This window comes from Mytilus edulis, chromosome 3, assembly GCF_963676685.1.
Source record: "Mytilus edulis chromosome 3, xbMytEdul2.2, whole genome shotgun sequence".
In the NCBI taxonomy this organism is placed as follows: Eukaryota; Metazoa; Mollusca; class Bivalvia; order Mytilida; family Mytilidae; genus Mytilus; species Mytilus edulis.
In genome coordinates, this window is record NC_092346.1 from 26,891,522 (window position 1) to 26,918,677 (window position 27,156).

Sequence of the window (27,156 nt, forward strand, 5' to 3'; positions counted from 1 at the left end):
CAGTTTTTATAAACTTCCCCTTTTGAATTTGCCTTTAATATCAGTATTTCAGCTATATCCCCCCTAAGAAATGTTAATTTTATTTATCATATACTTAGACTAAATAACATATGATTTTTACTGTATGATAATAGCATTAAATTTACGTAAATTCCATATTTTTCGAATTGGTGCTTAGCGGGCTGATATGAAAAGTTTATCACATGCTTCGATTGTTATCACATGCCTTTCCGTAACGTTATCGCATGGCATTCCGGAGATACTCGGCAAATTCCGGAAAATACACATCAATGCTACGTTTTCAGTAAAAAAAAAACATTACAAAATAGTGTACAAAACAATTATTTCGATACCGGAAAGTATATTGTGTAAAATAATAATAAAAAATAAAAAACAAAAAACAAACAAATTATTAAATAAATGCATTTTGTATAAGTTTCAAACATTATTATTTATTATTTAAAAGCTATTTTGAAAAGGTTGACTTTTCCTAACAGTCTTCATAATGTATATTGTTGAAATTTTTTTGGTCGATTCGTCCATTATATTAAAAAGAAAATTCTCTGTTGGTAGAAAGATTTCATATCGAATGTACTAAATTTGGGGTCCGACGTCCGTGAACTTTTCACTCTTTGAACTTCTATTTGGGAACCACGTAAAAGGATCAATATATGATTAGTTATCAAAAGTACCAGGATTATAATTTTATACGCCAGACGCGCGTTTCGTCTACATAAGACTCATCAGTGACGCTCAGATCGAAATAGTTAAAAAGCCAAATAAATACAAAGTTGAATCTGTTATTTGTCTCCATGGTTGAAGCATATGATAAAAAGATCATAACATGTAATTTTTCTTATCATATACTTAGACTAAATAAAATATGATTTTTACTGTATGATAATAGCATAAAATTAACGTAAATTTCATATTTTTCGAATTGGTGCTTAGCGGGCTGATATGCGATATGAAAAATGACATGTTATGATCTTTTTATCATATGCTTCAACAGTAGAGAAAAATAACAGATTCATATATTGATCCTTTTACGTGGTTCCCGAAAAGAAGTTGAAAGAGTAAAAAAAGTTGACGGACGTCGGACCCAAAATTTGATACATTCAATATGAAATCTTTCTATCATATATGCCTCAACAGAGAAAAAAAAACACATTTTAATATGAACGAATCGACAAAAAATAATTCAACAATTTACATAGTGAACATTGTTTGGACAAGTCAACTTTTTTAAAGTAACTTTCTAAATTATGTTTCAGAAAAACTTAAAAAATGCATTTATTTAATATTTTTTTTTTTTTTTTTTTTTTTTAATATAATTTAATTATTTTACACAATACTTTCCAGTATTCAAATAATTGTTTTGTACACTACTTAGTAATGTTTTTCACTGAAAACGTAGCATTGAAGTGTATTTTCCGGAATTTGTCGAGTATCACCGGAATGCCATGTGATAACGTTACGGAAAGGCATGTGATAACAATCGAAGCATGTGATAAACTTTTCATATCAGCCCGCTACGCACCAATTCGAAAAATATGGAAAAATACTTTAATTTAATGCTATTATCATACGGTAAAAATCATATGTTATTTAGTCTAAGTATATGATAAGAAAAGTTTATCACATGCTTCGAACGTTATCACATGCCTTTCCGTAACGTTATCGCATGGCATTCCGGTGATACTCGGCAAATTCCGGAAAATACACCTCAATGCTACGTTTTCAGTGAAAAACATCACAAAGTAGGGTACAAAACAATTATTTGGATAGTGGAAAGTATATTGTGTAAAAAAACCAAAATAAATGCATTTTTATGCATATGATAAAAAGATTTCATATCGAATGTACTCAATTTGGGTCCGACGTTCGTGAACGTTCACTCTTTGAACTTCTATTTGGAAACCACATGAAAGGATCTGTATTCAATATATGAATCTGTTATTTTTCTCCCTTATTGAAGCATATGATAAAAAGATCATAACATGTCATTTTTCATATCGCATGTATTATCAGCCCTCGGTCAATACCTCGGTCATGCGGCTCTTGGGCTGCTATTGAACCTAGGGCTGATAATACATGCGATATGAAAAATGCCATGTAATAATCTGATATTATCATATGTTTAGTAGTAAATACAGTAGTTTTGCATATTTGATAAATAGCCTGCTGTTTAATCCATATCTCGCAACTTTGATGCGTACCCTTTATCGCATACTCTTTATCACACCCATACCCTTTATCGCATACCCTTTATCACACCTTTACCCTTTATCACACCCCTACTTTTTTTTTATTATTATATAAAGTGAGTTTTTTTTGTTTTTTTTTTACTTTTTTTTTGCTTAAGGTGGATAAGGATGTTTTGTTAAAAAAAAATCCTCCAATAGATTTCTACAATATTTATCATTTTGCAAGATTAGGGTGTCCTCAGCAAAATATGAAAGTATTATGACCACTTTCTTGGTAAATAAGGGAGATAACCCACCATGAGTTACCCCCCCTAATGATGATTTCCTCAATTTCCCAATAAAACACTAATTTCATGTTAATTTTTTAATTTTTTACAGTTAAAACATTTTTTTTCTACATAATTATAAAAAATAAATTTGTTTCATATAATAATAATTGGATGTGTGCTTTACTTTCAGTTACAATCTGTGAACGGGGTAAAAATAACACATTTTGATGAAAATTGGCACTTCTGTAGGAGCCAATTATGCAAATTAGGTCACCCTGTACAAAAAACCACCCAATAGATTTTTTTTTAAATACAAGCATTTTGAAGGTCTATACCTAAGCATTGTTTAAGCATAATATGAACATACATTTCTTACCTCATTTATTGTCTGTACTGTATACTGATAATTGAAGTAAAGTGTCAAAATTTGGAAAATTGACTTAAAATACCATTTAATAGATAAACTGTCATAAATTAGTAATTAAAATTGATGAAAAATGTATGGTGAAAGGGAGTTTGTTCTGTCAGTCATTCTAAATAAACAAAACCTTATCATGGACCTGCCAAAAAAAAAGAAGATGCCCTTTGGGTATCAGTCTGTCCGTAAGTCAATCTGTTCAGATCAGGTTCTGGTTGTAACATTTTTGTCTTTTTATGTAGGCTATTGATATATGGTATAAGGGTAGCTCAGCTCCAAAGGATGTGTTACTACCATGATAAGTGACTTTTGACCTTGAACTTTGACCTCAAGGTCAATTTAATGATTCTTTTTTTTCTAGAACTGTAACTTTTGTCTTTTGATGTAGGCTTAACTGCTGCTTTTGATATTTTGTATGAATGTAAATCAATTCATGAAGATGTGTCATGCACCATAGTGACCATAGTATTTTTGACCTTGAACAAAGACTTCAAGGTGAAAATGATTTCCATATAAACAAATTTTTGTTTGCAGGTCTTAAAGTGACAAAAACTTTGCACACATGATAATGCTATGACTACCCCACACTTGTAAAATTCAAAGTATTGATAACAGGATGAAGGTATTGGACAGACCTAAAAAGTAACTACACGTTTCAACTTATCACTGTCAGGGTGTTGTATTGGCCAATTACGAATAATGAAGTCATTAATTCTGCCAAGTATTTTCTGTAAGAAAAAATATTCGACCTTAAATGTTACAAGTACCAGCAATTAGGAAGTAGTTTTCAGACAGACCAAAAAGTGCTAACATTACATCAGACAACTCATGATTATTGGTTCTCACTTCTATAGATTGAATGTAATAAACAATTAATTTCTCCAAAGGCAACAATGGTTGCCTTTTTTCAAGATACAGAATCAATCCTCCCTATATATTGCTCCTTATTCTAAATAGGGACTATGTTGCGAATACTTAGATGCTTTCCCTTTTGGGGCCCTAACCAAACGCTGAAAAGATACAGTGCAAATGAAGCATCTGTTTTACACTAATCAGAGATCAGTAAAGGGCCCAAGATATGTTAACTGGTTCTTAGTTAGAAGTATAAACTGAACAAACACAGGTTTGGGACAAAGAACCAGTTTAATATTTTCTTTGCATATCAATAAAGCAATACATGTAAACATAATTACAAACAAAGCAAATTCCAGTTGAAAATCTGTGGTACTCCTAACACAAAGTACATAATAACTGTGAGTTCTAATAATAAAAAAATAACATGCACTCATATGGACCTGATTAGCCATAATCTCAATTCTGAATACCATGTTATGTTCATAAAATGGTTGTGCCAATACAATCTGGTAACAAATAGATGTAATACCACCATCATGACCATTGATTTTCCTAAACAGTCCTTGTTAAATTTGCACTTTTCAAAGAATTGTACAGAATTTTTTTTTTTAAATAAAATATACTTTCTTTGACACATTTTATGTGTTAATGTGCCTGTTCTAACTCAGGAGTCTGTAATTCAGTGGTTGATGTTTGTTTATGTGTTACATGTACATATTGGTTTCTCAATTATTTTTTGTACATAAACTAGACTGTTAGTTTTCCCCATTGAATTGTTTTACATTGACATTTCGGGACCTTTTTATAGCTGACTTTGTGGTATGAGATTTGCTCATTGTTGAAAGCAGTACAGTGACATATAGTTGTTAATTTTGTGTGTCATTTTGTTCTCTTGTGGAAAGTTCTGTCATTGGCAATAATACCACATCTTTTTTTCCATATTTAGCATGAGTAAGGTTGTATCCTGTCCAGCACTAGTACTATAGAAAAAGATGACACTGTACATTATACATTGCATGTAAGAAACTAACCATCACTGGATATTAACCGATAAAATTTTCCTACGCAACTGGTTGTTACTTTCTATGATTTGGTGGTACATGTGTATTACATCAATAACAAGTTATTCCTCAGTACATGTAAAATGTTTAGTAAAACATGTGACTGTTTTGGCATTAAAGCCATGCTCTAACAAAATAGATTTGAGGCCATTTTCACTGTCTCTGTTAAATGCTAACTGTAGATGTTTCAGACAAAGTCCACTGTGTGCTAATTTTCTAGCTGTTAGCTTGGTGATGCGTGAGGCCCTTATCAAGGGAATGTAAGAATCTGTTAGCAAAGCTGAATTGAATGGAAAAACATCCTTTTCTGAATATTCAAAGTGCGCAAGAAGTTGAAATAGACTTGTGACATCAGCACATGCATTGTGAGCATCATATTCTACGCCAAGTAATTTTGTGACCAATGTTTGTTGTTTATGATTTCCTATGTCTTTAGTTTTGAATTTCCTTCTTGCCAATTTTATTGTATCAATGCACCCATAAATATGTAACATGAATTCTGAAAGAAGACTGTGCTGACGTAGTTTGTTCATCAATATGGGAATGTCAAACGAAGCAATGTTGTGACCGAAAAGAATTGGTTTCTTCTTTTTGCTGATAAACTCAATAAATTCTAGGAGTACAATCTGAATATCTCTGCTTTTAACTGGTTTACCATGATGGTACATCTGATCACAAGAAAAATCAAAAGTCAATCCTGTTATTTCTGATGATTTGGGTGAAATAACCTCCCTAGGTGATACATACTCATTAAAAACAGTGGTTCCATCAAATGCAGCCAGCTGAGTTATATCAGACTTCCTTGATAATCCTGGAACAAAAATAAACAAATATTGCATTAATAATTAAAAGTGTATCTATCCCGAAATGTGAGATGACTTGTTCCATATATCAAGCTTGGTTAAATTTTGCTTTAAATACTGTTTTTGTCATATTAATTTTTCTAATTTAAAAAATGATTTAAGCGGCAGCAAGTTTTAAATGGTGGACTCTATAAAAACTTATGGCTTCTTGAAAAGTGCATCCAAACTTATGGGAGTCAAATTTCTTGATTGCAAGAAAAAATGTTTCAATTTCAGCAGGTTCTAATTTTAGCAGTCCACCCTATTTTCACATGAACATTATATTGCAATTTCATTTTCATCTAACTTATTGCTTATTATATCTGTCAAGTTCCTCATGAATAAAGCAAAATTTAAATCAAAGCCTATAGTGTATGCTGTTAAACTGTAATCCATGTCAATTTTATTTTTCATGATGTAAGGGACTTAACTCCCAACAAACATCAGTAATATATCACTTTATTCCAAGATTATCATTGAAGTATTCCCAATACAATGGACGTTTACTACGCTTTATGTTATGTCACTTTCATCTATTTCACTGAATTACAATTACATTGTAAGCTTATTTCACTTACTAACAATAGCAATGTAAGTTTTAAGGTCATGGTAACTTTATTCCAAGCATCAATATTTGATTAAAGAATCACTAATAAAGTCATGAAAGTAGGCAAATCATGTATCTTGTGTGCCATTATTTTAGCCTGCTATTTGTGATTCAATTTGTTTGTTTACACTTACCTGTTGTTTCTAAATCAAAAACTACTACTGATTCTTCTCCTCCAAACTTCATCTTCGATGGAATAGTTTCTGTGTCAATATGTTCTTGCACTTCTATTTCTCCTCCATAGGTGTCTCCCTCTTTTACTGATTCTCGCTGATTATCTTTCAATTTCTTGGACTAGAAACAATAAAAAAAACATTTAAGAACAATTATGGAAAAAGTGATTCAGATCTATGCAAATGCACAGTGGGATGTTTAGAACAATTGCTATTTTAAGTTGAAACATTTAATGTCTCCTTCCAATCAAAATTGAGAGCCAGAGAATTCTCCATCTGTGGGTTTTCAACCAAAATGTTAATAAACTTTAAGACTTGTGGCTAAGTTTGATCAAATTTGGCCCAGTAGTTTCAGAGGAGAAGTTTTTTGTAGAAGATTACAAAAATTTACGAAAAATTGGTAAAAACGACTATAAAGGTCAATAACTCCTTAAGGGGTCAACTGACCATTTTGGTCATGTTAACTTTTTTGTAGATCATACTTTGCTGAATATTATGATGTTTACAGTTTATCTCTATCTATAATAATATTCAAAATAATAACCAACCAGTTGCTTCGCAGGGCGCAGCATTATACGACCGCAGATGTAGAACCCTGAACAGATGGGACAAGTATGGACACAACTTTTAAGTTTGATACAGCTATAAATGTGGATTGTGATTAAATAGTTGACTCAACATAGGTTTATGTCACATTATGATTTTGGACCCTTTGGACCTTAATGTAGACCAATTTGAAAACTGGACCAAAAATTAAGAATCTACATACACAGTTAGATTTGGCATATCAAAGAACCCCATTTATTCAATTTTTGATGAAATCAAACAAAGTTTAATTTTGGACCGCGATTTGGACCTACTTGAAAACTGGGCCAATAATTAAAAATCTAAGTACATTTTTAGATTCAGCATATCAAAGAACCCCAAGGATTCAATTTTTGTCAAAATCAAACTAAGTTTAAGTTTGGACCCTTTGGACCTTAATGTAAACCAATTTGAAAACGGGACCAAAAATTAAGAATCTACATACACAGTTAGATTCAGCATATCAAAAAACCCCAATTCTTCAATTTTTGATGAAATCAAACAAAATTTAATTTTGGACCCTTTGGGCCCCAAATTCCTAAACTGTTGGGACCAAAACTCCCAAAATCAATACCAACCTTCCTTTTATGGTCATAAACCTTGTGTTTAAATTTCATAGATTTCTATTCACTTATACTAAAGTTATAATGTGAAAACCGAGAAAAATGCTTATTTGGGCCCCTTTTTGGCCCCAAATTCCGAAACTGTTGGGATCTCAACTCCCCAAATTAATACCAACCTTCCCTTTGTGGTCATAAACCTTGTGTCAAAATTTCATAGATTTCTATTTACTTAAACTTAAGTTATTGTGCGAAAACCAAGAAAATGCTTATTTGGGCCCTTTTTGGCCCCTAATTCCCAAAATGTTGGGATAAAAACTCCCAAAATCAATCACAACCTTCCTTTTGTGGTCATAAACCTTGTCTTAAAATTTCATAGATTTCTATTCACTTTTACTAAAGTTAGAGTGCAAAAACTAAAAGTATTCGGACGACGACGACGACGCAGACGACACCAACGTGATAGAAATATACGACGAAAAATTAAAATTTTTGCGGTCTTATAAAAACTGCAAAATTTCTTAAAATTACCAATTTAGTGGCAGTAACTCAACAACAGGTTCTCCAATTCATCTGAAAATTTCAGGGCAGATAGATGTTGACCTGATAAACAATTGTGCCCACACCAGATTTGCTCTAGATGCTTTGGTTTCAGAGATATAAGCCAAAATCTACATTTTACCCCTATGTTCTATTATTAGTAATGGTGGCCATCTTGGTTGGTTGGCAGGGTCACCAGACATATTTTTTTTAACAAGATACCCCAATGATGATTGCGGCAAAGTTTGGTTAAATTTGACCCAGTAGTTTCAGAGGAGAAGATTTTTGTAAAAGTTAACAGACGACAACAACAGACGAATGACGCAAAGTGAAAAGAAAGGCTCACTAGGCCCTTCAGACCAGTCAAGCTAAAAAAGGCCTACCTTTATTGTGAGTCTTTTTCTTTTGAAATTAGTAGTTGACTGTGTTTTCCTAATCTGTTTACGCCTTCGATCCTTTCGAATTCCATGAAGTATGGTCAAATGTCCAGGAGAGAGTAGAGAATTCTTATTCACCTGAAAAGAATGAAGACATTTGCATGTAATGTATTAAATTGATCTATTTTGAATGATTCATTTACTTTAAAGATATATAAAATTTAGAATGTAGAGAAAAAAGTACAGATCTGAAGAAAACAAAATATCTAAAAAAAATATAATTATAGAATAACTACACATCAATTCACCAATGTATACATGTAGTGTGTGAGTTAATTATCAGTGTTGTTTGGTCATGAGTTAAATATTTTTCTCTATTTGAATTTTTGTATTAGTTACTCTTTTTATTACACTGGCAAATGGCATTTTTTCTTCTGAATATAAGGTAGAAAATGTAAGGAACTATATCTTTCACAATTTGTTTTGATCCAACATCATGACAAAACCTACAGTTGTATGGTGTCAGGGGATTGAAATAACAACATTTATACACAGAATTATACGACTTTTAAAACTTTCTTTTTCTCTTTTTACTTTCTCTCCTCTTTTTACCATTATGAAAGCTAGTATTATATTCTATAAACTGTTTGCTTTATATGCATGTCCATTATATTATACTATTATTGTAATTTTATATTGTATTATGGAGATGACTTCATAAGTATGATTTACTTGTGTCTAATCCATTTTGCTTTAATTAAGCAAATAAAATAAGTTTAAACTAAGCATACATAATAAAGCCCCTAAATACATTTACCTTGCTTAACCAACCATAGCCTTCATTCTTTTGCATCACAGCTGAAGACACCCTAGCTTTTAATGATTTAGTCCCTCCATAAAACCTGAAAAAATCCCATAAATAAATGTTCAACATACAAACAAAATAGTTTATGCTCCACAAAAATAAAACACATAAATATGTCTCTCTGTTGCAGCTAGTCCTGGAAAATGACAGTTAGTGGATCGTAACTGTGGGGCATATGCATATAATGGTAAAGGAACTAAGATGAGCTTGAATTCATAGCTATCACAGTCTTCAACATTAATGACATTGACATGATTTTACAAAAAAAATATTCATGTTTTCCATTTTTAATGACAAAGTTAGACATTAAACACCCCAGATTGCATTGAAATCACAGTTACCACACATTATTGGAATACCAGAGAGTGTGTCACTTACAATTTTCATGTGTCTTACAAAAAGTTCTGTTTAAAACTGGAATTGTTTTACTTTGAAATTTTAAATTACAACATTGAAGACAAGGAAAATTTGTGCAAACAAAGACTTCTATTTCATTTTTTAAACAGTTGCAGAGATTTTGACCATAATCAAAAGAAATCCTAAAGTAATGTTAGGCATACCTGTTTTTTGGGGCAAAACTAGCAACACTGTTGTTGAAACTTTCGTTTGACTGTGTTGACCCTAGATTTAACAGCCTATCTGCTCTTTCAATATAATTTTGTGCCAACTTGTCCAGCTCTTCCCTCAGCTTGTCTCCAGAAAGGGCTTTCCCATTGGGTAAATGTTTGAATCTGTAATATTTATAAACAAACAGAAAATGAGATTGCACTGCCACTGGGTTTTTTTCTACACTAATAGCAGAATTCTAAAAATGTTATTCAGTCTAATGATCTTTTTTGTTCTGAACACATCTACAAGTAACTGTAGTAAATATTAATATGACATGTGATCAAATGTGAAAAATTAAATCCTTATTAAAGTTTATTTTCAATCCACACTGTACTTTTAGAAGAAAGAAGTTTTGAAAGTTATCAGATGGGCCAAGACAAAGATGGATACATGATTAATACATAATGATGACAATAGTTCACACAGCCCTACAATTGTTTTAATTATACATATACTTTACTGAACTCTAGGAAATAAGAACTTGTAAAAAATTATTGCAGCATTGAAACATTAAATGATCACTTCATCAGGCCAGGGATCAATGTTATGGTATAAATTACCTAAATTTAGTTGGATCTTTAACATATGTACACCAAGTTGGACTGCACTGTTCATGGTGTCCAAAAATATGTGGCACTATAGTGGCCAGTTCTGTCTTCATTGATTGTTTACTATTTTGGTGTTTAGAAATAGTATACATAAAACACCGCACTATATAGGGAATGACTTTTGCTGATTTTAACTGTTTGTAGTTTTTTGACAGACCATATAGACGTTTGGACAGATTTTTCTTTACATGTGTTTTGTCATCTTTTTTAATAATTGAACGAGGCAGTCTTGATTGGGTTGTAGCATCATTATCCGCATGTAAAGTCCCAACCGTATATCCATCCTCAGCAAGCCTTTGGATCATTGAACATGCCATGTCTGGCTCCATACCTTTGCTTGATCCTGCAATACAAAATAAAAATAAAGTCAGTGTGTCCAATAATTTGTAATACTGTGAAAAACTGTTGACAAATTAGAGGTACATTATACACATGATATACATTATCATTATTGACTTTTCTTGAGGTGTACTCAAGGGCTATACACAGACATGGTCACTGGTTTCTTCTGCAGGGCTCGACATTAACGTTTGTCCGATTGTCCGGGACAAGTGGACACAGGTGTCGGGCAAGTAGATTCACCATACTACTTGTCCGATGGGACAAGTGAAAAATCAAGGTCAGATAAAAATAGATCAAATTCAAGACTTATACATTCCCAAAAATATCAATGATTGTTTTATTGATCATACTTAATGAAATAATCATTCATTGATTGAATCAGAGACATATAAAACTTGTATAATATGTCTCTGATTTGGAGTATTGAATGCTGGCAGCCATAGACCAGGGGGATATAAGTAAGGGGAAAGAAACCAATGTTAATGTATCTTCTTAGTATAAGCTTCCTTGAATTAGGAGCACCTCCATATGGAGTTTTACGGTTACCTGTGTCATTTTTGTCTTTTGTGGATAGTTGTCTCATTGGCAATCATACCACATCTTTTTTTTATATTTGATAAGAACAGTGTAACATTCCCATATACTGTTATTAAAATGTGAGCAAAACTCTTTAAAAAAAATTAAATTGTGTCCATATTTTATCGATGCCCTACATGCACTATAAGCTTATGTATTTTCAGTGGATCATGAAATTCGGGTGGAGTATAATAAAAAATAGCAAAGGCCCTATACATATATTGAAGTTGAACAGTCCACCCCTTATTTTCAATGAGTTAATCATTATTCTATACCTGTCCAGTTAACATTACACTCATGTGGTGGCTTTGGTTCATTTTTTCCTATGTAATATTGGCAAATACTACAATTTCTGGTTCTGACGTCAAATTCTACAACTTTCCCAGTATTAATTCCAATTAGACTTGCATGACCTGAAATAGTATGTAGAAAAGGGAGACTCAATATTATTTCATTTCATTTTTAGCTAACATTTTAACGAAAAAGAAGATTTCAAATTGAAAATCTTTGATGGTTTAATAGAGCATGATACCCTGTTTTTTTAAAAGAATAAATTAAAGTTCAATTTTGTGACAATAACTTCTCAACGTAATTTCATAAATCCATAAAAAACAAGAATGTGTCCAAAGTACACGGATGCCCCACTTGCACTATCCTTTTCCATGTTCCATGGACCATGAAATTGGGTAATAATCTAATTTGGCATTAAAATTAGAAAGATCATACTATAGGGAACATATGTACTAAGTTTCAAGTTGATTGGACTTCAGCTTCATCAAAAACTACCTTGACCAAAAACTTTAACCTGAACGGAAGCACAGACAGACGAACCAACAAACAGAGCCACAGACCAGAAAACATAATGCCCCACTACGATCGTAGGTGGGGCATAAAAAGGAGTTTATCTTAATAGATAAATCCCAGCCACCAAAGCTTAAGTGTTATAATAAATGCTCAAAACTGAAAAATCCCCCTTTTTAAAACTTAAAATATGAAATTAATAAATCAACTGCTTCACCAATCACAGCTGGATACCACCATAAAGGTTCAACCCTGTTAATAGGACAAAAAGGAACATGATATTTGTACTTGATCATGTGGCACAGGTCTGAATTTGGATTGTAATCAAATATTTGACACATACATATAATAGGTTTCTGACAGAGAATAACTGTAATCAAAGACTTAGAATTGGGTAATAATTTGAATTTATATTAATTTTTTTGCTATGGTGCAATACACCATGTGCAGGGGCGTATGCAGCCATTTTTAAAAGGGGGTCCCAACCCAGAGTAAAAAAGGGGTAGGGGGAGGGGAGGTGGTTCCATCTACATGTATATGCTCCCATTCATATTCAGTCATCGGCCAAAAAAAAGGAGGTCCAACTCCTGGACCACCCCTCCCTTGATCCTCCTATGATGCTGTTGCAAATTGAACTCCCTCCAATTTTTATTGGCAAAAAAAATAAAAAATTTGAAGAAATTTTCTTTTTAGTTTTTAAAATCTTAAATCATAGATTTCTATTCAATTAAAGTAAAGATATTGTCTGGAAACCAAATGTCTTTGGACTTCTCTAGCTGAGTACAACGACAGGGTCAAGGTGATACCAATATACAACCGCAATATAAAAAAAATTAAAAATGAAATGCAGTTCAAGTCAATGGATATAAACAATTCACAAAATTTTCATGCGAATTTGTTCAAGTGTTTTTGAGTTATTGTCCGACATGGCAATGATCGACGGAGGGACAGACCGACAGACAACTGTATTAACGGGCATATAAAAAAAACCAAAACTATTCATTATAATCTTAAAGTAATATCCAGGTTCACATGGATCCTGAACACAGAGGTTTTTTTGAGCAGGTCCAAAAGGCTAAAACCCTAATGTACAGTACAGCCTGTGACTTCCTCTTAGTTATGTCCACCCTCTTGCATGGTCAACATCCAATGGTGAACATTTATTGGGGTATTCAATCTTGAGATGTTGGCCATTTATTGGGGGTCATAAATCATGGGCAGATTTTTTATCTAATTATGTTACCTGTTAAAATCAATCAGGGTTGAAGTTTTCAGCTGGTATGTTTCATTAAAATTTACCTGTACAGGTAACTTGGGTTTCTTTTAAAATTGACATTTCACCTTTTTTTGAAAATGTAGAATAAAGAATTGTGTTAATTTATTATTATTTTTTGTCTTTAATGTTATTTAAATTTTTTATTTTTTAATTGTTTTTTTTTTCATTTTTGTTCGTTTTGTTTCTTACTGTTTTGTTTCTTATTCTTTTAATTTCTTCTTAGTAAGAATCTTGAGTCGAAATGGCAAAAAGTCAAAGCCAAAGTTATTGACTAGCATTTGAAATAAACATGATAAACAGACTTTTAATAATTGTTTTTTAAATAAAAGGTTTATATAAATGTACATGATCATTGATGTACATTGTATTCAATTGATTGTTAACATTATTAAATGAGTTATTAATATTAATAATAACTAATAATCATGCAAGTGATATTTTAAATTAAAAAAATGAAAGTAATTAAACAATTTGGTTTCTTAACAAAATAAGATGATTCAATATCAATCCGTTTACAATAGATTGATAACATCTAATATTATTCAGGAAAACTACAAGTACCATTATATGGTTTAGGAAAAAACTAATTTTGTTTATCTAAATTTTCTTCAAATCTCAAAACATTAGAGTTGTGCACAAACAATCACTGAAAAGACTTATTTTCCAAATGTCCACCTAGTTCAAATCATAAAATTTTGATAAATGTTCATTAAAAATGCTAATCATAATGAAAAATGTTCTTATATATCTGAACCAAGTGATTAATCTTATGAAAAGAAATTATTTAAAGAAATTGTCTTGAAACTTATTAAATATGTTATCTTCAGTTTGGTTAATTTCTTTCAAAATTTGTCGGACTCTCCAGAAAAAATAAAGTGCACTTCTAAAGGGGATGACACTTTAATGGTCTATTAATTAAATCATTTTTTTTCAGTGTATTATATTGTCGATAGTGCTGGACTGGCATGATACATATTTGGTATACATTTACAAAGAATATTTCAATCAACCTAGGCCTTTTAGATAAAGTTAATAATTGAAGGGACTTGAATGAATTAAGACTTTTAAAGTCCTTAATAAAAAATGAATTTAAAGAAAAATCTAAAAATAATAACTTATGATAAAAACTGTAAAGTTAACTTGATTGTGTCAATTAAGGTAGAGAATTTTTGGTCATAATTTAGAAATAGAAAATAGTGGACAACATAAAATTCCCAGTAAGGATAGAATGAGTAAACTGTGCCTCTTGTAGGTCAATGAAGAACACCTATTCCTTGATTGTAAAATTAACACAACAACTTTGAGATAAATAATACTTATAAATATTTATATTCAATAAAGAAATAATGAGTTGCCTAAATTTTATTTAGCGTAAGTCCTAAAGACAATCTTAATCATATGTTAAGATCAGTCTATCTACAATAATAAACCATTTTGATTTTAGAAAATTAATTTGAGAAACACCTTGTCAATAGAAAAAGGCAGGCATTGTAAATGTTTGCAGTATATATTTTGAAAATGAGATTCATTTATTCTTCACTACCAAAAAATAGACTTAATATAAAAAATAACTTAAATTGATCAAAAATTATTTAAAAGGTATATCAAAGCTAATAGTCAGGAGACAATTATTTTTTAATTAAGCTGTTTGTTCAACTAGTTTTATTGTTTCATTTTATTTTTGAATTTCTTGTCATAAGTTATTAAATTTGACAAACACATACATGTATATTTTACCTGAGACACCTGTCCTGTAAGTTATATAATTTTAACACTTCAATGCATTCAAGATTTCCCTTTATCCTTGACTAGTTTTTGAGTAATACCTTGTGTATTAAAAAAGCAACAGGGGGTATGATGATGAACATATAGGGCCACCATGGTGAACATATTTTTTATGGTCACCATTAATAAGATAAAGTCACAGGTAGTACTGTATACGAGATCAATAAAATAGAAGCCCATCTACACTTCATATCAAAATAACTGATAATATAATTTACCTGTGTGACTATTGTAAGACCAACCAGAACCTCTCTTCTGCCATCCAGCATCGAAGCTTCCCTCTAACTCACTGCACTCTGAACATTCCAGCTCTTCTCTCTGTGCTTCTTTACATGATGCTTCTGCTGCTTCAATGATAACTGGGGCTAGTTCCTTCTGTTTTTTACGTAATGTAGAGGCATCTACTGGAGGAATGTTGCATCCTGTCAGGAAGTTGTTCACATGGCTGGGTCCCATACCTGCATTAATCATGGCTGAAAATGAAAGATTTAAATATTATTTAGTTTCCTAAAAAAAAACATTTACAATATTTGGCTCATACCTGCCAACTTTTCAAATGCCCATGGGGGTTTTACATGAAAGGGGCCTTCAAATATATTATAATGTGTTTTTTAGGCTTCTTCATGCTTTAACAAGCTCATACCCATTGTTTTCTTTAAAATAGTGGACAAAATTGCTCTTACAAAATTACCACTTGGGAGGCTCCATGGGGGAAATCCTCTGCAAATAGTGACAGATGGTGGGTCTTTTGTTATGTCCACTATTCAAATTGTAAATGTTTACCCTTCCTTAATTGAAGGACAATATAAGAAATACGGTGCAGTCCAGTGTATCCACTGACCTAAGACTTATGTCTTCACTTCATTCAACTGATAAAACCTTTTACAAAGTAAATAATAAATTGCAGTGAGTACATTTTATATTTCTGACAATGTACATGTATTTTTTATCTTGCAATTTACACTGGTTATACATATTTGAGTTCAGCATTAGTTGTTTAATACCAACAGATTGCCTCTGATTGTTTAAAAGAAATCAAGATAATTGAAACGTGAACTACAGATCTAGTCAGAGGGGACCCCAAAAATTGAAAATGAACAGTTCTAAAGAAATTCATGTATCCATATTTCAGTTACTGATTGCTCAATTTGGAAACATGTACAAATAAAGCAACACAGGGTGTTGATAGTTCATGAGTTGTGGTATATTTGCAATTGGGCCCCTGAAAAATTTGTATGAAAAGTGTTTATATTGATTATTTTTATATTTCCCCATGATCATAGTTAAGTAGTTGTCTCTTGAAAACAATCACCATTTGCATTCCTTTTCTATATAATTACCTAAACAAACTTTGTAGTTGATATCAAAGCCTTTGCCGTTGCTCTTCTTCCCTGTTGGTACCAGACTGATGTGTTGACAAGCACTGCTCGGACACGAGATATATAAAAAACTAGCCATCCCATAAATCACCTCATCTTTTATATCAGATAATCTAAGCCATGAACTGCATTTCTCACAGTTCATGGACCTAGCCAGCACATCTAGCTCAACAACCCGTCTTCCTTGGAACCAAGGTTTGGAGGATCCCAGTTCAACATTTTCCCCAACTTCCAAATCAGTTGCATTTACACTTGTAGGTCCTTCTACAAAAACAGCGCCGTAATCATGGTCTTCACCTCGTAATGTTTCCTTACTATTCATTTTTCTCATACGGTCCGCCTTTTTACTTCTTCCTGTGCTAGCCATCTTTCCACGAACACGTTGAGAATACTTGTCGTCTGCCATGTTTGTTGTTTACCGCCGGAGTTTGCAGACGCGGTTCCGGTTCTATATTTACCATGACAATCACGTGACAATTCAAAACATCACGTGACGTAATGTCCTGCTCTACCTTAAGAAAAAATTTCCTCAAAATAGGTCAATTTTTTAATGACGTCATTGTTTGGTATGTGACGTCACGAACGTAAAGTTTTCATATTGTATTTGACGTCACAAACGTCAAGTTTTCATATTTTTTGGCACACTAAATGTAATTATAAAAAAATACAAAACACACAAATAAATACAATAATAAACAAAATATTTTAAAACAACAGCACGCAAATTATAAGGTAACCCAGGTGCTTCGGATAAGTAATTGAGCAGTTCTTTTAAGGCCTTTGAAACAAGACAAAAGTAGAACTGAAGGTAACCCAGAGCTATGGATCAGAAAACTGTTCATATAATATAATACTCTTCTGTTGAAATATATGATAAAGCGTATAATACATGGCCCTTGGGCTGATATTGATGTCTCGAGATGATACAACATATGATACGGATTTTGCCATGTATTAATATCTATCTTAGTGTTTATGAAATATATATCGAAGGTTCATATCAGCAAGACAAGTTTTTAAACATCAGCGTTGATCAACAAATAATAAATAAATTTGTACCGTTGAAATCAATAGTCTACAGAAAAATTCCATTGTTAGCGCTCTCTTGTGTACAACTTTTGCCAGATCTTTAGGAAATATATATCAAAGGTTCATGTCAGCAAGTCTTGGACAAGTTTGAATACCAGCGAGAAGTTAATTCTTTTTTAAAAGTAAAGTTAAATGAATATCGGCAAGTCCTTAGAAGTGTGCCAACAAACTATTTGTACATGAGCTTGGAAATAAAAACAGAGAAAAATTACATTGTTAGTTTTTTCATGCCTATATATCTTGAAATATATATATATATATATATATATATATATGTGTGTGTGTACCAGGAGTGAATAGTGTAAAAAGAAATGTGTTTGAGTTATTGCCCTTAGGCAGATTCAAATATTTGGAACGCTGAGATAGATCATTGGAATACATTTCATTTTAATTATAAGTTATCTACTTTGGTTATATCCAAATGTCCTTTTTGCTATATTTTCTTATACGTGCAACCGCGGGGTTTGTTGTTATCTTTACACAATTAACATTGAAACCTCTGATATGATTTTTTTTTTAAAAGTTGGTCCTTGTTACCAATGATACTTATTTAAATAAAAATTATGTTTACTTAACATAGACTTTCATTAAAGGAAAAAAAAATAATTCTCTGAATCGTTCTTAACGGTTATTTGGCCCAAGAAGTTGCCCTTTTGTGTCATAATTACCAATTAAGTTGTTCGTTTTAGAAAATATTGTATCTGATGTTCCTATATCTTACTAAGAGCAGCAGCTTCACCAAACAGGATTTATATATAGCACATATATACATACTGCAACAGTGTAACATCTATACGTGTGTTGATCATGACAGTTGTCCATCCCATTGATATTGCAAAATAACTCACTCCTTATGACAATAACCTTACTTACAAACAATATGACAACACTATGAAGGAACTGCTTTCAAAATGTAACAGAATTTTGTTCACTGTTTATAAATTAAGTACGCTTGCTTTGTTGTTTGTTTTATTGTTGTACTTCAGTGCTTCTGTTGTTTCGTCGTTTTTTCTCTTATAGTTGATGCGTTTTCCTCGATTTTAGTTTGTAACCCAGAAATGTAATGGAATTTGATGCGACTGTCATACAAGTGAGAGGTTTAGCTAGCTATAAAACCAGGTTCAATCCACCATTTTCTACATTAGAAAATGCCTGTACCAAGTCAGGAATATGACAGTTGTTATCCATTCGTTTGATGTGTTTGGACTTTTGATTTTGCCTTTTGATTTTTGATTTTCCTTTTTGAATTTTCCTCGGAGTTCGGTATTTTTGTGTTTTTACTTTTTTCTCACAATCGATTTATGGCATTTGAACAGTGGTATACTATTGTTGCCTTTTATTTTACACACACTAGACATTAAAACTATTAGGTAAGGTATGTGTGTATTGATACACCAACCTTGTACATGCCAATCGTATGGACTTAATTATCTAACTTTATCTTATATAATTTTTAAAAAAAAAGTATGCACTTTATTATGCAGTGCAATACACAATTTTTGACCTCACTATAATGTTAGATACATGAAGAAAGGGTAGATTTTATCATTTAGATATTTTTTTTTATCTGCAAGACACCAGGAACTTATTATGTAAATGATGCCTGAAAGATTAATGGCCAACGATTGACAAGAAATTTTTTTCAAAGGAATACACCAATCCGAAATCTTAAATGTCCTTTTTCTATCGGTCAGAATGATTTGGTTTTTTTTGTTCTGGACAGAAATACTACTACGCCAATCTGCAGTGATATATGGTAAAATGTATAACAAAATTACCGAATCCCACGACAAATTCGAGAAGTAGAAGTTCATAAAAACACAGCAAAACATGCCATCAATTAACAGAGCAAGTGAAAACCAACTGCCATATTCATAACTTGGTATAGACATTTTCCGAGTTAAAATGGTAGGTTAAACCTTGTTGTATATCTAGCTAAACCTCCCATTTGTATGACAAGTGTGTATAGTTCCGTTGTATTGATAACATTGTCACGATTGTGTTAGCAACCAAAACAGACGTAATTGGTTAATGTGAAAATTATTGGGATCCACCAGTTAAAACTGAATAAACAATTATCACAGACATACAACACAACTGACACAAGAACTCAATCAAACAAACAAACAAATGAATCTAAAAAAAGACGACAATACAAAAGTTGCAATTTATAGTTCATTTAACAAAGACATCAACAAAAAGGTGTAATTACTAGTAGTATATCCTTTCTTGATCTAGGATCATTTAGATAAAATACGAATACAAGACAAAACAAAATGGAAACAACGCTGTTCAACCTTTTGTGTTAGAATCTGATCTTACGATCCACTTGCTCTAGGAAAGCCCAAAGACAAACTCGATAGTGGGATGCATAATACCGAGGCATGTTAAATGGCATACGCCTAAAAGAAACACAACAGCAAGGATGCAATAAAGGGAAAACTGTCAGATTGCAGCACTTAAAATCTACAAAAAAAGGACGAGTCGTTATTTGACAAAACCTTGGCTCATTATATTTTTGCTCAGACACTTATGACGTTTTATAAAGTATAAGAAAAATCTGGAATAACGATGAGTTGAGAAATGTATAATGTATACGCTACTGAAATTGGTGTGTTGCTGCTAACGTGGAAAAAATATTAAATTCCAAAACGGAAATGGTCTTATATGTCATAGATTTCGGACACAGTTTTTTCAGATGTCTGAAGGAACTCTGACTCATATGGAAATTATAATAGTATGGCCAAGAGAAGTGCACAGTTGGTGCCTATAAGAAGGCCGACAACCTGCTGAAAAATTCAACAAATATAGATCAGAAACACCAGGATACTGATCCCTTATTCTTCAGTGTGGCTTGTTTCAAACTAATTTTTTTTATAAATATCCCGAATTATATCCCAAAACAATAATTTTGTCGTGTATGGATCCGTCTTTATAGTTGGAAGCATCGTGATATTAAAAATCTTTTTATGTTTACTTATCCAGAAATTATCTCTGTTCTGAAAGTCGTTCTTAGTATAGGGGTACTAGTATTATTAAGGTGTTAAATTTTCTCAGCGATACTTTCGTTCATGGACAAAGAAGGATGGTGGTCCTATTGATTTAAATGGAAATAAAGAATCCTGAATGTCTGATATTTATTATCAGATCGGTATTGGTTCATCCTACTACGCAATGTTGTCGAGTTTCGCCAACCGAAGTATACAACACAAGGTGCATTCTATTCCGTAATTTACATTATCAAAGTTCTTGCCGTCTAAAAATAAGCAAGAATGGTAATCTTAAAGGAGTAAAGTTATTTTCAGTTAGATCAAACTGAAATGATCTATCCACATTTTTCTATAAAAGAATAACATAAAACTTTATGTCAAATTATATTCATGTCTGAACGAGTGGTCTTTTTTGTGATAAGAGATATTTTCGTATTATAACTAACTCAATTGGGGCACATATAACAACAAAAGACTAATAAAAAAAAACACATTATTGCACATATTAACGTTGGCAATAGCAAGAGGGAGATATTAAAAGATATATTAGCATATCAAATCATGTGTAGTTTGGGTTAATCTGAAGAAGTGAATAAGTCCTTTGGTATCGTTTGCCTCTCTCGTACATCTTTTTCGCACGTTCAAAATTCAAACATAATTATATTAAATGGAATCTTCCTCCTGGCGAAGAGATTTAAAACATTCAGTAACATATGCAGACTTATTTCAAATATTTCAAGTTTTAAAAACTAAGATATAGGCGTCGTCATTACTGATTTGGCATGACACGATCATTATTCTTTTTTCTTTGTTAATGTCTGGACCTGTTGGATTGATAATACCGTCAGCGTTTGATTGTATTGTTTTGCTTGTTTTACCATCTGGTGTCACCACCACGATAACTTCGTTTCTATACGAAGCTATATAAACATAGCCATTAATGTCTAATGTAAGTCCATATATATTACTTATGTCAGTGTGCATAAATGTCCATAGAGGTTCTCCAGACTTCCGATAGCAACTAACTTTGTTCTCATAGCAGTCAGCGCAATAAATGTTTTCATTGAATAGTGCAATACATGTACCCCAAACTCCTTCTAAGATTTTAGGAGACATATCTTTCAGATTGACTAAAGAGCACTTTTTCTCATTAATGCTGCTGATGGCCAAAATTTGACCATCACTAGATAATCCATGACAGGCATGAGAAAGTATCAATTTTTTGGTAGTTTTGTTTTTGTCTACATCAACAAGTTCTATCAGGTTTGTCATACGAAATGAGACAGCTACTATATTATTGTTTACAGTACACAGATCGTATGGATTGGTCTTGAATGTAACCACCATTTTAATAAAGTTACCATTTTTACTGAAAAGTAATAGTCTTCGTTGCCTGTTATCGAGAATTAAGATTTTACCATCTGGTAATAATCTACAGGCTATTACATAAACCGGTTTCATTTTCTTTGGAATTTTCCACTTTTGCAGTAATGATGGCCCAATTCGATCAATTCCCGGATCAGTATGAACTAAAATGTGTGCTTGATCTTTTCTTTCATATAGAAGATGCACAGAAAAAGAGCTATCATTATTGGTGATGATATCTATGTCTCCAAATGATTTGACTTCCTCTATAATTGATTGAAGGGACGGTGAAATTCTAATTTCAATTTTTTTATCATTCAAGTGACCGTCAACCTCTAAATCAGATATGTATTTTGCAGCTTCGGATGTTGTCTTCTCAATTTCTCTTAAACCAACGTACATTTGTAAGTCGGTCGCAAATTGTGTCATTTTGGAAAAATCTTCTTGTAGTTTGAGAATTTTAATTGATCGTTGTTCTATTTGTTCAACAAGAGTGCTTATATTTGAGTTCAATTTCGAGTGTTTAGATTCCAAATCATCAAGAACTTGTTGTTCTAGCCTGTTAAAGTAATCATCTATTGATTCCCTCATATCACGAATTTCTTCAATGGCTTCTGTTTTCTGTATATGGATTTTGTCGATTCTGCTTTTGAAATAAATCAAAACCTCATCAAAGTTTTTCTGCAGTACTTTTAAATCCTTTTCAACTTTTTGGACAGATGCAGATGATTTAACATGTGTCAAAATATCACCCAATGGTTTCATGTCTTGGCATTTCTGGTGATTGAACACGCATTGTACACAGCATGGACATGCATGGAAGGAACAGTAAAGTTCGAACTTTTTATTATGGTCTTTACATCGACTACTTACTTCATGAATGAATGCAGGTTGCTCATGGTAATCTTCAGTAGACATAGTGTTGTGGTATTGAGATGACCGTGACTTATTGTGATGTTTGTCACAATCTTTGCAGAGCAACACCTCACAATCTGTGCACCACGTGACTGCTTCGTTTGGTACATCATCTTCTTGACAGAGTGTGCACAAGTTGGTCCGTGATGACGAAGCCATCATCTTCCTGAATAAAATATAAGATTGATTGATAAATGATACCTTAAGAATGATACAAGAAGGGTGCGATGGAATCTGCAGTTTACACTTATCTTATACAACAACTGTACATTTTCCATTTAATAGAAATGTGCTATGCAGTGTTGCTGCAAATGATTATTGTACGTTATTGCAACTTCTTCAATTCCTCAAACCAAAAGAATTGATTCATATCTGAAAAAATGATTTTAGCTTTGATTCAAAGGATTTGGGATTTGATTGAGAATTTTATTGTTATACTTTGTATGAAAGTTCTCAAAATACGCAACATATTCAAACTTTGTTATTTGTCTTTTAGCATTTTGATTTGAGTTTATGTGTACAAATAAGCCTTACTAGTATTTTACCACAAATTTACACACATTTAGAAAGGCAAACAAAAACAACACGTTATAAATTGAATGCGTCTTAGGCGCTTTTCTGGATTTACCTTCATCAGGAACTCTCAAAGCCTTAATTTGAAAGCCAAGGATGTATACAACCGAAACAGTTGAAGTTAAACTGTGATAATATCAATCTGGTATCTACGATGAGTTTATGTACAGCCAAATTTTAAAAGAAACATTTTTTTTCAAATAGCCTCGGTGTGAAATTAATTCAGTGGAACATTGGTCTGCGTTTTTGTTCCGACGTATTGTGCATTTTCACAGATACCAAAAAAGTGACATTCTAAATTGCTTTCTGCTGAATCCAAATAAACAAGAATGAGCCGACCACATTATTAAAGAAAACCTGTTGTCTTTGATATATTTTATTTATACATGACCTGAATTTCTTAAACGATTTGAGATTAAGTCTTTAAAAGAATATTACCTTCAAATACTTCTATTCATTCAAAATCTTAACAAATCTTCAACGATCTTTTCTCAAGCTTTGAATTACTTATCCCGAAAATGTTGCCTTATAAAAGTACAATATAAGCATAATCAACAATTTCATCTTCCTTACCGTAAATTATTTGGAAACAAACCAGTGACTACAGTAGTTATATGTCCTTACCAAGTACTAGCGTTATCTGCTATCTATTTTCTTCCTGTATAAACAAGTACTAGAATTATGTTTAAATACGTCATTTTCTTTGTGAGTAATTGATAAGATAATTGGGCATAATTTCTTTGTGATTTAAACATCTGTTTTTGAAATCTTTTATGACAATGTTTGATTATCTAAAACTAATTTAATCTACATATTTTTTTTAGTATTAGTGGCGCAAATGAAATACTTATAGGCGCAAAAGCAAAGCACCGAAATTAAGTAAATAATATTTTTATACCACTTTGAATATTCTTATCAATATGTGTACCATAAGCCAACTAAAGAGCTGGGTAGTGATTGTTAAATGTATATTTTTGAGGATTATTTTTATTTTGTTTTTGTATAGTATACTAATGATATGTAAATCAATTCCTTTTTATCAATGTCTGATATATCATACTACCTTCTTAATTATTAGTATTGCGAATCGAGGATGTGGGAGCCCAACAGATTCTTATCTGAAATGAGACAGATACTGCATTATTTTTACAAAACACATATCGTATGGATAAACCTTGAATGTCACCACAATTTTAATAAAGATACCAGAGGCGGCTTTAGGGGGGGGGGGGGTCAGGGCCCCCCTTTTCAGGGAAAAATGTGTTTGCTTATATAGGGAATCACTGAAGCATGACCAGAGCGGACCCCTCTTAGGCAGTCAGTGGGCCCCCTCTTATGGTTTCTGGATCCTCCACTGGATACCACTCTTATTGAAAAGCAATAGTCTTCGTTGTCTGTTATCAAGAATTAATTTAGCCATCTGGTAGTATTCTTTAGGCTATTACATAAACAGGTCTTTATTTTCTTTCCACTTTGGCAGTAATGGTGGCCCAATTTGATCCAATCCCAGATCAGTATGAACTAAAATGTGTGCTTGATCTCTTCTTTCAGAATGAAGATGAACAGAAAAGTGCTATTCTTATTATTGGTGATTTCACATATATAGGAAGATGTGGTATGAGTTCCAAACTATATCATACAAGTCACAATTTGTACAGTTAACCATTATAGGTCAAAGTGTGGTCTTCAACATGGAGCATTGGCTCACACCGAACAGCAAGTTATAAAAGGCCCCAAAATGACATGTTTAAAACCATTCAAACGGGTAAAACCAAAGGTCTTATATATAGAAAAAACGAGAAACACTTATAAACCAAATCAAGAAACGACAACTACTGAAGATCAGATTCCTGACTAAGGACAGGAAAACAAACGCAGCGGGTTTAAACGTTTTAATATGTATCAACCTTCACCCTTATCTGAAACAATAGTGTAACATCCAAACATAAAACAGAGACACTATAGAATATCAATTGAAATGGCTTAACTCAATGCTCTTCAACTTTGTATTTATTTGGCTTTTTAACTATTTTGATCTGAGCGTCACTAATGAGTCTTATGTAGACGAAACGCGCGTCTGGCGTATAAAATTATAATCCTGGTACTTTTGATAACTATTAACTCAATTAGAAGAGATATTAACACAAGTGAACATAACAAAATGAATAAATTTTATCTACTAGTAAGACACAATGTAAATACAAGTCCAATAAAAGAAGAGGTGATTTGACAAGCACTATACACAGCATGGACATGCATGGATAATGAACAGTAAAGTTGGAACTTTTTATTATGGTCTTTGCATCGACTACTTACTTCGTGAATGAATGCAGGTTGTTCATGTTAATCTTTGGTAAGGTGTTGTCGTGTTGAGATGATCGTGACTTATTGTGATATTTGTCAAAATCTATGCAGAGCTACAACTCACATTATTTGCACCACGTGACTGCTATGGTTTAGTACATCATCTTCTTGACACAGTGCGTACAATCTGCTACATGATGACGATGTCATCATTTTTCTGACTAAAATTTATGGATTTATTGATAAACAATATGTTGAAATTAATATTCAAGATATGAAACGATATTGTTTGTAGTTTATGATAACACTTATTATTTTTCAACAACTCAGGTTTTTTCCATTTAATCGAAATGCGCTATATATTGCTGTCGAAGACTATTATAACACATTATTAACCCTTTTTTTCGTCGAAAATTTTGTAAAAAATGACATTAAATCAAAAGAAGTCATTACAAATTGGACAGATTTAAAGCTTTGAACAGTACTCAAATGTTGCAACATATTTTAAACTTTTTTGTTTGCTTATCTTATCTTATCTTAATAAGTTTTGATTTGATCATGTGTGTGTGAATTAGCCTTTCTAGTGTTCCAATCACAATGTTTTACACATTTAACTGTGAAACAACAAAATTGAAGACTTCATTTATATAGTCCTGGTGTGAAATGAATTCAGGGAAACGCAGCTTTTCTTCTTTGTTATGAACACTTTCACGCAGGTAGATACCAAAGATGGACGAAAGATACCAAAGGGACAGTCACACTCATAAATCTAAAATAAACTGACAACGCCATGGCTAAAAATGAAAAAAGACAAACAGACAAACAATAGCACACATGACACAACATAGAAAACTAAAGAATAAACAACATGAAAACATGAACCCCACCAAAAACTAGGTGTGATCTCAGGTGCTCCGGAAAGGTAAGCAGATCCTGCTCCACATGTGGCACCCGTCGTGTTGCTTATGTGATAACAATAGTTTCCTGACAAATCCAAATTAACACAGATTCACTTCCTTGCAACTTTATATTCTATGAAACGATAGAATTTTCTATATGATAAATCAGTAATGACAAATGTGCCCTTTTTTGTCATCAGTAAAAGACCCCCTACTTCGCACGCGTTATCACATAAGCAACACGACGGGTGCCACATGTGGAGCAGGATCTGCTTACCTTTCCGGA

The 27,156-nt window shown here is 32.3% G+C and overlaps 2 protein-coding genes across 3 annotated transcripts; both read right to left on the reverse strand.

The window, feature by feature from the left end:
* Nucleotides 1-4,018: 4,018 nt before the first annotated feature.
* LOC139516095 (uncharacterized) lies at nt 4,019-17,242 on the reverse strand. Its single transcript, XM_071305944.1, has 9 exons — nt 16,697-17,242; nt 15,575-15,829; nt 11,770-11,907; nt 10,529-10,919; nt 9,920-10,090; nt 9,312-9,396; nt 8,501-8,632; nt 6,394-6,553; nt 4,019-5,621 (listed from the first exon to the last, which is right to left on the reverse strand). Exons 1-9 carry the CDS (start codon nt 17,139-17,141, stop codon nt 4,873-4,875), a joined length of 2,526 nt encoding a protein of 841 aa, XP_071162045.1. The 5' UTR covers nt 17,142-17,242; the 3' UTR covers nt 4,019-4,872.
* Nucleotides 17,243-21,185: 3,943 nt separating this feature from the next.
* LOC139516118 (uncharacterized) lies at nt 21,186-26,141 on the reverse strand. 2 transcript variants are annotated; one of them, XM_071305972.1, is made up of 3 exons: nt 25,984-26,141; nt 24,106-24,192; nt 21,408-23,260 (listed from the first exon to the last, which is right to left on the reverse strand). In XM_071305972.1, the coding sequence occupies exon 3, from the start codon at nt 23,254-23,256 to the stop codon at nt 21,550-21,552; it is 1,707 nt and encodes a 568-aa protein (XP_071162073.1). In that variant the 5' UTR covers nt 23,257-23,260; nt 24,106-24,192; nt 25,984-26,141; the 3' UTR covers nt 21,408-21,549. The 2 variants fall into 2 exon arrangements, with proteins under 2 accessions (XP_071162074.1, XP_071162073.1); XM_071305973.1 differs by lacking the exons at nt 24,106-24,192; nt 25,984-26,141 and adding an exon at nt 24,241-24,325 and having other exon boundaries at nt 21,186-23,260.
* Nucleotides 26,142-27,156: the final 1,015 nt, after the last annotated feature.

Bases quoted from the DNA above. Each gene is read 5' to 3' on its own strand.
- LOC139516095 (XM_071305944.1), bottom strand. From the start codon at position 17,141: ATGGCAGACGACAAGTATTCTCAACGTGTTCGTGGAAAGATGGCTAGC. The intron at 15,830-16,696 runs GTAATTATATAG...TTTCATTTTCAG, and splicing joins CAACTACAAAGTTTGTTTAG to CCATGATTAATGCAGGTATG. The intron at 9,397-9,919 runs GTATGCCTAACA...GGATTTTTTCAG, and splicing joins AGTTTTGCCCCAAAAAACAG to GTTTTATGGAGGGACTAAAT.
- LOC139516118 (XM_071305973.1), bottom strand. From the start codon at position 23,256: ATGATGGCTTCGTCATCACGGACCAACTTGTGCACACTCTGTCAAGAA.